General features: G+C 42.1%; 1 protein-coding gene across 1 annotated transcript; it reads left to right on the top strand.

Moving 5' to 3' along the window:
* Positions 1–354: 354 nt before the first annotated feature.
* ccni2 (cyclin I family, member 2) lies at positions 355–9785 on the top strand. Its single transcript, XM_061085402.1, has 7 exons — positions 355–639; positions 1948–2096; positions 2584–2718; positions 3162–3236; positions 3358–3498; positions 7141–7410; positions 8243–9785. The coding sequence occupies exons 2-7, from the start codon at positions 1983–1985 to the stop codon at positions 8561–8563; spliced, it is 1056 nt and encodes a 351-aa protein (XP_060941385.1). The 5' UTR covers positions 355–639; positions 1948–1982; the 3' UTR covers positions 8564–9785.
* Positions 9786–11365: the final 1580 nt, after the last annotated feature.

Raw genomic sequence — 11365 nt, forward strand, 5'->3', positions numbered from 1 at the left:
CATGGAAATGTGTTATGTAACACACACACATGAAGTCAGAGCTCAGATTATCGTTCTTGTCATGTTTGTCTCTCGATCAATCAAGTCTGGGGACAAAATGAGAAATTAAAATCACCCCTGAGTCTAGAAGAAGAATCTCCAGCTTCTAAACAGACTCTCACTCAGAAACAATCTTCCATTTCCAGAGAGAGCTCGACCATTTTGTGTGACGTGCCCCGTATGTCTGACCCACTAACACACTTCTGAGGAGGGGAGGGGCGGCGTGACGTCGCGCAGGGGGGCGGGGTCCTCGGCGTTGAAAACAGAGACTGCCTCTAATCTCTCTACTTCCGGTTCTCTGGAGGTTGGGTTTTTTTTGCGCTTAATTCTTCTTCTCTCTTCCTTTGCGTCAGGTATTTAGATAACTACTCATCGTTTATTATTCTAAAGCTTTTACATAATTTCCTTTCACTTTTTTTTTAATTTATAATGCGGCTGCTTTCGTTGGATTCGACGCGAAGCCCCTCCGAAGCTTGTCCTCTGCAGCCCGATCCCGCTTGGTGTGTGTTGTTTGTGAAGCTGGATTTACCGTAAAGGTTCGAAACCCGAGGGAGACTCGTTTAAATGCTCCTGTCGTCGAGGAGCAGCCAAAACCAAGAGGTGAGAGAGAGAGAGTGAGAGAGAAAGTGAGAGAGAGAGAGAAAGAGTGCAAGCGTTGTTGTCCGAGGCAGCTGCAGCTCGTTATCCCGCCTACAAACACACACACACACACACACACACACACACACACACACACACAGAGAGACAGGATCCAAACACACTCGCAGAGCAGTGATTTAAAACTTTGCATGTTTTTGCTTTGACGTCTGGTAAAATGTCCCGTGTTTGTGTTGTTGTTGTTGTTTCCTGCTGCAGACTGCGCTCTACAACTGTTGACCCACATTACAATAACGGACACACAAAAGTGGCCCATGCACAGAGGGAATCCTTTTCAATACAATATATGCAAATTAGTTGTTCGATTTGCTGTTTTCAGCCTCAGACCAGTTTCATTTTAAGATTTTTAAACTTTTTCTGGCGATGTACTTGTTTGTTTTTATTGCATCACCTTTGTTTTCTTCTATTCCTCCATAAACTGATATGAACATTGCAGATAGGAATGAAATTTGAATTGAAATAATCCAGTAAACCAACAGTCCCTTTATGAAACCACACTTAAATTCACCAGATCCAGATTTTAATCCAGAGATTTTATCATCCAGGCTTTTAATCCCTCTGCAAATGTCAAGCTTTTGCTTAATCCTGCTAACAAACCAACACAGAGGAAAACATATCCTCCTTGGCAGAGGTTCTTATGACTCGTATTGTTTGACCTTTGCAGTGGGCCCAGGTCATGGATTCCTCAATTTATACGGAGGATTATTAGATCATGAAGTTTACAGGAGTCATGTGTAGTTCTTTTTATTCATCAGACTTAAAATCCAAATGGAGTCACTTTCAAGAAAATACCCAATGAAAGTCCCAACAGTCCCTTTATTAAACCACATTTAAATCCACAATATTCAGATTATTTGGTTCTGCACCAAAAATACTCGTAACACTCTTAAATATTAGTCCTTAAATGTCCCTGGTTCTTTTTTCATCAAGATAAGTGAACAGTTCTGTGAGAAAGTAAAGACAATGTGGGAAAACACTGCATCTTGAAATGTTCAGGCAGGTAAAAAAATGTAGTCCTGGATCAGCACCTTGTTCAATGTTCCACCATAATTTCTTTCCTGACCGATACCGCCTCCTTCCACCTAATTTTGTGATAAACCATACAGTAGGTTTTGTGTAATCCTGCTGTCTAACAGATACAGGAAAACATGAACTCCTTGGTTGGTAAAATAACAAAAACATATCACTGTGGCCTTGTCGTTATGTGTTTGCCATTCATCTCACATGGTAATCTCTCCCTCTCTCTCTCAGGTGTGTGTGCCCGGGGCGCCGCCTGGCCTGTGCCGATGAAGAACCCGGGAGCTGCCGAGAGCCGCCGGCTGGTCGTGCTGCTGGAGGGCGCCCTGCTCAGAGAGGCCCGTCTGTGGAAGGCTCCCGTCTTGAAGGATGGATGCATCGAGGTGAGACACGTGATGCGTCCGTGCACACATCTGCATTTCCAGCAGGTTTAAAGGTGCAGGGAGTCTTTTTTCATTCATCAGTCAGTTTCAGATGCAGATCTATAATAACGGCGTTGACCAAAACAAAATCAGCCGGTACATTTTTGATCCTTCTGGTAAATTAGAAGTCAACGTCTTCATTATTTGAAACACTAACCGTTATCTCCTGCTGGAAATGGACCGTTCAGTTAACTTAATGACTCCTACATTCAAATAAAATCTCCATTAGTTCTTATTCCATTGTTTTCTGTCCTACAACTGCACTCGATGACCAAACATGGCTTTAAAATGGAATAATTTATCCCTGTGTCGTTTCTCTGATGACACGTACCTGCACAATACTAGTTTGTAAAAACAAAATGTGGAACCTTTCAACTGAAGCTGTTTGATTTCTGAAAAACCAAATCGCTTATCATCCAGTGTTCCCCCCCCCCCTCTGACGCCTCAGGGTGCTGACATCTCTTCGTCCCAACACAAAGAGATGATCGTCTGGCTCGGAGAAATGAGCCGACTCTTCCATTTCTGTCCAGAGACCTTCGCACTGGGAGTGTGTGTCCTCAACCGCCTGCTGTCCACTGTCAAGGTGCGTGGATACAACCTATAGTGGTTTCCAATCCATTCATGTCCAGTATGTAAACCTTACTTAAAAAAAACAAAATTCTTCTTGAGCCAGTGGTCTGTATTTATGGAAGCTATAAATGATCCTGTATTTGACATGTGATCATGAATAATCGTATATTCACTTAAGTCCATTTACTGTGAGGTTTAACAGTATAAAACACTTTTGAATTTATTCGACCTGGAAAAGCCACAACACTCCGAAATCAAACTTGTATCAACACGTCCGATCTCTCACAGCCACTCCTCACATTTCTTCATACTCTTGTTTGTTTAAATGCATGAACTGAGCCACTGGCTTAAGTGTAAGTGTAGAAGTTATAAAATGTGCTTGTTTCCCAGATTCATCTGTCAAATCAGTGAAAAGCTTTGCTACGTGTTTAACGAATGTTTTTTTTTTATTTTTAGGCTCAACCAAAATACCTGAAATGCATATCGTTCACCTCCCTGGTCCTGGCTGCCAAGATCAATGAGGAAGATGAGGTGAGATCACACACAGACGATAATAATCAGCTTTATAGGAAGGGAAAAAAAGAATCACACACTGACTTCGATGCTATTTGAAAACAGTACGTTTATTGGCTTCCCTTCTTGTTTGGAACAGGTTATAGGTTCTGTCAGAGACCTGGTTGTGCAGAGCGGATGCAGCTTTTCAACCGCGGAGATTCTGCGCATGGAGAGGATCATTCTGGACAAGCTGAACTGGGACTTGTACACCGCCACACCGGTCGACTTCATTCACATAGTAAGTTCAGACTTCAGCAGAGAAACGGGCGAACAGAACACGATTTGACCTGGAGTCGTCGGAGCGTCTCACACGGAGCCGCTCGCACTCTGAGACGCTCCGTGACTCGGGTCCCGGTCTCGCCCTTAAAAACACAGCAGTACAAAAAGCACACGTTAAAACCATCATGCTCGCCTCAAGGTGGTGCCCACGTACCCGCACACCCCCTCCCTCCCCTGCCCCCGGGAACCCCCCCCACCCACCCACCCACAGCAAAGAATTGGTCCTAGTAAAGATTGTGCATTTTATTGATTTGACTCCTCGTGCCCACGATTCTCATAGAATCCACAACAGTGTCCTTCCCTTTTATCCTAGTGAGACACTGCAGCCAAGCGTGAGAAATAAAATAAAATCTGTCACTGATATGAAATAAAAGGGTCTGATGAGAATACACAATTTAAACAGTGGCTGTCAGGCAGATTTGTTTTCACCAATATTATAATGTTGCTGCCTGATCACAGCTCAGACTAAACTGATAGATACAATAAATCAACTTGGTTTAAATCTGTTGTTCTTAAAGTAAATTCAGTATTTCCGTATTTTGGTGCTGAATTCTAGACTTTTCCTGTAACAAAATATCTAAACGTAAAAATCTATTCAAACCTGGGGTCTATATGAGTCAGTTTACGGGTCCTTGACGTGCAGGAGTTTGAGAACCACTGCTTTCAATGACCCGTAAACCTGAAACCTGCTTCTTTAGTGTCACATCTTTGCAAAAGCTTTCTGCAGCTTCAGAGCAAAAGAGACAGCATTGGACTTGAAAACCACATATTGGACAAAGTTAAGTTATATATCAGAGGCCAATGACTTACATATGTGGGCAATAATCAGTGCACATTTCAGCGGCAGGTCTGTTCAGAGCTGGATGAGATTCCTCTGACTGCAAAATAACATACAATAACATCAGGCCAAGGCACTTCTGACTAACTCTTCCCTGCAGCCCGACAGTGGAACCCTGCTGCCACCAGAGGGAGCATGGGCAGACGGATCATCTTTTGCTATCAAACCTCAAACTTAACAAAAACATACACAGGTGTTATTGTTCACAAATCTCATGCACACTCAGGTTTTGGCACAACACTGTCTCACGCTCTAGTTTAATTGTTAACCCTGACGAGTCATTACCAGAGGCAGACAGCAGCTTCCGACTGAGCCGTCGACAAACACACACACACACACACACATACACAACGTTGCTCAGGCCTTCATGCAGTTGGGTTCAGGGCTGTATTCATAATGCTCTTCAAAACGAGGTCAGGCAGGATGTTATGTTTTAAGATCCGTATTTAAAAGGTCAGGAAAGCAGTTAGAGCAGGTTTTAATGAAGTAAACATAGAGCTGAGTGATATGAGTGATAATTAAACTCAAGTTGCTCCTTTCTTTAGCAACACTAGCATCATGAGCTCTCACATCGACTCACCACTTCAGTCCAGGCTGATATGAATCGTAAAAACTTAACTTTCTTATTCTTCTTTCTTATTCTAACTAAAGTTAACTCGGTGTCATTCAGTCAAATGTAACTGCTGTGTTACAGATTAACCCTCAACGTTACGTTAAATAACTATTAATATAAAGAAAGACAAAACAAATATACAGAACTTGAAATAAGAAAATACATTTTCTACATTTTGTAAAATATAAACATCATCTCTGCATTGTTTGTTCTGTAAAATACAAGTTTTCACATCAGCAAATAAAAGGGCAATAACACTGTGTCTGTAAAAGGCTCATAGCTGAAACCTGTTCATAGAAGATGATGAAGAAGCTGACCTGAGAACCAGATCAAACTGAACGAGGAGTAAATCCGGTGGTTTGCCTGCGAGTCGGATGCTTTATGAACACAGCCCATCATTTTCCTGACATAAATAAACACCGTATCGATCCAGGGGACAGGAATGTTTTCCATGGAGAAGACATTTCAGAAGATAAAGATTATTTGTCCAGGAAACACCCCTCGGGTTGATTTGTGAAGCCTTGTTCTGTGAATCAATAATCTCCCACAATCCCTCGAGAAAGAAATATCAGTGTTTACATTTCTTATGATATTGACGTTGGCAGAGGAAGGAAACCGTTTTTCTTAAAGCCACAAACCATAAATTGTCACCGGAGCGCGTCTTGGCACATTAGATTTTTTCAATTGGACCGTTTCAGCAAAACAAAACAATCGCAAATCAATTCCCTTTTACTTTGTGTCGCAGGTTTACAGCACGTTATTGGGAATCGAATATTGTCCTTGCACTTCACTTTGAGTAATACAAAAATCCAGGACTTGTCAAAGTAAAGGGACATAATGTATTCATAAATGCTATAATAAAATAAAGACATTTTCTCTTTTTATATCATTCAAATAAATATTGTTTTTCAAATAAATACTTTTACTATACCGTCTAATATCTCACAATCACATTCCCTCCCTGCTCTGAAGAAATTTCTCTGCTTTCCACTTTATCTATTATCCCCCGTCTATAAAACAGATCAATAAAATCTATCGGTAGTTTGTCACAGACTCTCCTCTCTGACACGGTGATGTGAATAAATAGGAGGATTAATAGAGATACCTCGTCACGATCCAAATTTACACCACCTGGAGTTTTTATCACAGATTGAATATAAAGATGGACAACGGCTACCCACAAGGGATGATAGCCCCCTAGTGGCTGGCTGCAGTATAGGTCATATACATGGAGGGGACAGGGACCGATCAAAAAAATTAAATTGGACGTAAAATGGCTGCAGATATTTTAGCTACAGTTTAAGTGGAGATTTGTCGTCCATCTTTCTAAACAGTCTGTGGATTATATGAGTGTTGACTGTGAGAATCGAATATTCTTTACTTGCTACATTACCCTGCATCACGTGAAAATGAAAACACTAGGAGGAGCAGACATTAGAAAGCAGTTACTAAATCCATCTCCCAGCCAATTCCACTTTCTTTTAAAACCCACGGCTTGCTGCTGCTACAGAGCGAGACACGAACAAAGCAAATGAGCTATTCGCAACATCGTGAGTGAAAGAAACACAAGAGACGAGGGACGAGACGAGAACAAACGGAAGAAGAACGTGTCAATGTTTCTAACTCTAGTGGGTGACTTTTCTTCACCGGCCGCTCGTCAGTGTCCCGCTCACACTCTTCATTTAAACCAAAGTGGGTTTTAACGGCTCTAACAAAAGACGTTTATTAAACTATAATTTCTTCTTTTCTTTTTACATTGAGCCCCCTCAGAGTTCCTGCCTACAGATGGGAACACAAAGCACTGCACATACGATACAATACGAAGATTACTATGATTCCTCAGGCAGGGGGAGGGGGGGGGGGGGAGTGGGGTCTTCATGAGTTAAACCTGATGGTGAGAGTCTCTGTCTGTTGCTCTAAGTGCTGAAGCAGTGACTGACACTTGAGAACAGACAGAGACAAGTGTCCTGGGTGGATGAGAATGAAGGGATGGATGATGTGCTGTCCCTTTTCCTTCTGGTTGGACATTAAATGCACTGGAGTGTTTGAAGTTGATATGAATGATGACGTCGCAGATGGATGAATAGATGAGACGGCGACGACGTCGTTATGCTAACGTTTTGGTCTCGTTCCTCTTCCTCTGTCCCCAGTTCCACGCCCTGCTCGTCTCCGGCCACCCCCACCTCCTTCCGTCCATCGGGCTCGGCCCCGGCTCCCCCCCCGGCGGGCCTGGCCCTCAGAAGAGGCCTTCTTTCTTCCAGGCGGCGTTGTGGACCAGGCAGGTGCAGCACTGTATGGCCTGCCACCAGCTCTGGCAGTTCAAGGGCTCCACGTTGGCCTTGGCCATCATCACCTTGGAGCTGGAGGCGCTCACGGCCGAGTGGTTCTCCGTGGTCACCGACCTGCTGAAGAAGGCTCAGGTCAGAGAAATGCACCGGACAAGGGGACACGTGCTTGTCCTCATCAGCTGCTGTTTGAAAAGAGACGAATCAGTACCTTGGCTTGTGTTGTCATTATTGAGACGTTAATTAATATATTATAAATAATTGTAGCAGAGAAATGCTGAAGATCAGTTTATTTAGAAACCAATCAATAATATTTTTTATAGTTCTTGATTCTTGACTAATAAATCCAATATATCTTCTGTTGGTAACAAATGACTGAACGGCTTATAAATACATTTGAATCATAATCTATTACTATGCTTCATTGGATTGATTGATTCACTGAGGCTGGAAAGAATATACAAGTTTACACTCTTCTATTGATTCTCTACATATTTGTAGTTTTGGAAACGGGTCCTTTTCTCTAATTATTTATTTATTTTCCTATTTTATTGATCACATTTGCACCTTTTAGTTCCGGAGCAGCTTCTCAGTGGCTGCGTCCGATGAAGGCACAGCGGTAAAGGCACATTCAGATAACCACCTCACACCTCTGTGGTTAAATCGGTTAAATGCGGCTGCATCCACAGATTTAACAACTTCACAATAATGATCACAACAAAGAATATTAGAGGATATACAGGATACAGGATATTTATCCTAGAGATATTTGTGGAAGTGAACAACTTAAAACTCTAGAGCACAAACGTGGACTTGTCAGGAAAGTAAAAGAAGCCTCATCGTCTCTGTATTCAGTCCTTCTTATTTAATGACCCTGACCACAATGTTGATCACCTGAAATCCTTTCTTTGGATCCATTACTCTTTGACCAGGTAAGATTCACCTTTTCTTCTTCTTCTTCTTCCAGGTCGACAGTGCCGAGTTCATCCACTGCAAGGAGACAGTGGACGAGTACCTGCACAGCTTGGAGTTCTCGCTGCCGGCCAACGCCATCTACATCTTCGACAGCGCCCAGATCCCGGAGGAGGAGCGAGCCTGGAGCCCCACGCAGCCCCTGTGGCAGGCCGGGAGGGGGCGTGGCGGCGAGCAGGGGAACTCGGATGAGTATTATGACGGGATTCTGCGTTTGTACGATGAGGAGTCGAACCCGGGCTCAGAGGGAAGCTTGTTCGACCCCCAGCAGAAAAGCGTGTCCCCCTGCCCGCCGCTGCACCCTGCTGTCAACTAGCTGCACGTTTATCCACAGCCATCCATCTCTGTACAAGTGCACAGCGCCCCCTAGTCCACGTTTAAGATATTAAGAAGTCACATTAGGGTCTCAATCATTAGTTATGAAATTAGAGAAAATTAAGGCAGAAATAATTTAGTTGTGACTTGATTTAAATCCAATTTGAAACCTGTTTTATTCCCACCTGTGCACTTGTCGACCAAATGTGAATGTGGATGTGTGTGTTGATCTGTGCACGAGAAGTTGAATGTTCCTCTCTGGCGAAGTGTTATTGGTCCATTTCCGTTCTCTACCTTTTTAATAACGCCAGTTTTCCATATTTCTAAAACTTTCTGTCCTTTCTACAGCCACGACAAATTTTAGTTCCACACGTCGGTGCTGAAGGGCGATTATTATACAGTTGTATGCGTGTTTTTTTTATTGAATGCAGTTGAGGCCAAGAAGTTTTTTATGTTTGAGAGTTGATCCTGGTTTTGTTTGTCGGTGCTCCGGTTCCCTGCAGAACCACAAAGCACTTTGAGAAAGAGAGATTTTTTTTAATGCATATATATATTTTTTGCTATTTTTATTATTATTTTAATCTTTTACTTGTACTTAACATTTCCGTGTTGTGTTTAATTAGCTAGTTATTTACAAAAACTACACTTCGCCAAAAAAAAGCTTTAATTTCATAACGAAATGCTGCAATTTATTTCTGTGAAGATTTACTTCAACTTTTGTTACTTATCAGACACCTTTTGGAAAACTAGTCCAACACTTGACATCATGAGATGATTGGATTATTGATCCAGCATCAAGGTTCTCATTTAAATGTTCATTCATTTTATTCTACCTTCAATGGTAGAACCAATAATCCTACTCAAAATGTCACGCTGGATATTATACTGTTTTACTTTGTTAATATAATTCTGTTTCGTCAATGTTACTGAATTTATCCTTTTGTATGACGTTGGCTGAAACGCGTCCACGGGGACGTCACTCCACTGCCGAACAGTCGAAGCCTTTAGACACTGAACAGATCTGATCTCCATTCGACTGGAGGCTGCTGAAATCGGCATTAATGTGAACTGTCCATTTTTCTCCACTGTTCAATCTGCTGCGACTGAGTGAAAGTGACAGCAGCGACCAATGTAGAGTTGTTTTTGTTCTGAGGCAGCTAAATCTCTACTGTTTGTGTTGACGACAGAAATAAAGTTATGACTTCAGAAGTCTAAACCTGTGATTCTCTGGTTTGTGAATTTTTAATGGTTGGATGGAGAATGTCTAAAGACCAAGTGCCTTTGAGCAAACTACTTGAGTCCTTATTTTGCTTTGCTGACACGTGTCTTACTATAAATTACATTTATTACTAATGGATTGTATTATATGGACAGTCTTTCTAAATCAGACCTTAAAGGGAACTAAACTGCTGTTACGTACCAGTCTTACTTAAGGACAAGGACTACTACTACTACTACTACTACTACTACTACTACTACTACTACTACTACTACTACTACTACTACTACTACTACTACTACTACTACTACTACCTTATGTTAAAAACAAAGCTGACAGTTATATCAATAAGTTTCAGCAAGTCAATAGAGTTGTTTCTGTTTTCATCATATCTAAACCTCATTAGTCCAATATTTAATATCAGCAGTTTTGATGGCTGAATCTTTTCCCTATGTTTATTATGAGTGTATAAATACCAACTTATCAAATAGCCTCTCAGCCCCTCATGTAATTTCCTAACATCTCCAGTTAACCAGCGTAATACATGTTTCAAAGTGCAGCGTTCCAGCCTGTATGTTGAGTTCTGTCCCCGTCAGCAGAGTGTTCATGTCCCACAGAACGCAGAGAACACAGAGCTCTGGACACATTGTGCTGCTGGACCAGATCCAGTGAGCTCTGCAGGTGGTGGCCAGAATAATACCAGTGCTGGCAGAGAACGCTCCCAGTCAACAGACCCATCACAATGAGTCCTTGTCAGTACTTCACTATGAATCACTCAACATATTCTAATACAATGCTTCTTCAGAACAAATTAAACATTTGGACGAGGGCAGCTTGGGAACTTTGTGACCATCAGATCAAGTACTAATGAAACTAATTGAAAGTCGCAGGCCTACAACACATATTGTTATGCATTTTATAGAGGAATTGATTTATTGAATCTTAAAATGTCCTTTTAAAACGTTGCTTGATTATCTATACCGATTATTACTTTCCCATTAATATTTCAATAAGCAAGAATCATATAATTGAACCTACATGATCCAGTTTATGGCTGAGGTAGAATTGGCAGAAGCTCTACTTGATGTTTGAGAGGCAGTCATGAGGTTTCTAAACAACCTCACACACACCAACCACACACAGACACACACACAGAAATCGCTCACTAACGTCCTCTCCCATTTGGACTTCCTCCACTGACAGTCAGTAAATTTGACAATTTTCTTTCTCACACACACATATATTGTTGTCCACCTTCCGAAAACACACACATCTGAGGTCAGCAGCTCAGTGGGGAAAGCAGGGTGGATTGTGTGCTGAGTAAGCAAACGTCACTCAGATCTGCAGCCTCGGTTCTCTAAAACAGGAACCACTGTCTCTCAAGCTGACAGCCTCTGCGTGTGGTGTGTGTCTGTGCGTGTGTGCGTGTGTGTGAGAGGGTTTAAGTGCCATCACCTGCCTGTTTTTCACTTCCATCTCCTTCCCGGTTGAATATCGGCTAATGGATCGTTGTGAGAGAGACACATCAAAGCAGAGAAGGATGGAGGAGGAGGTGGTGGTGGAGGTGCTGGTGGAGCATTTATT

This window comes from Limanda limanda, chromosome 14, assembly GCF_963576545.1.
Source record: "Limanda limanda chromosome 14, fLimLim1.1, whole genome shotgun sequence".
NCBI lineage: Eukaryota > Metazoa > Chordata > Actinopteri > Pleuronectiformes > Pleuronectidae > Limanda > Limanda limanda.

What these genes read in the sequence shown, in the direction of transcription:
- ccni2 (XM_061085402.1), top strand. Translation starts at nt 1,983, where the DNA reads ATGAAGAACCCGGGAGCTGCCGAGAGCCGCCGGCTGGTCGTGCTGCTG. An exon ending in AGATCAATGAGGAAGATGAG is followed by an intron (nt 3,237 to 3,357) that starts GTGAGATCACAC and finishes TGTTTGGAACAG; the next exon opens with GTTATAGGTTCTGTCAGAGA. An exon ending in CGGTCGACTTCATTCACATA is followed by an intron (nt 3,499 to 7,140) that starts GTAAGTTCAGAC and finishes CTCTGTCCCCAG; the next exon opens with TTCCACGCCCTGCTCGTCTC.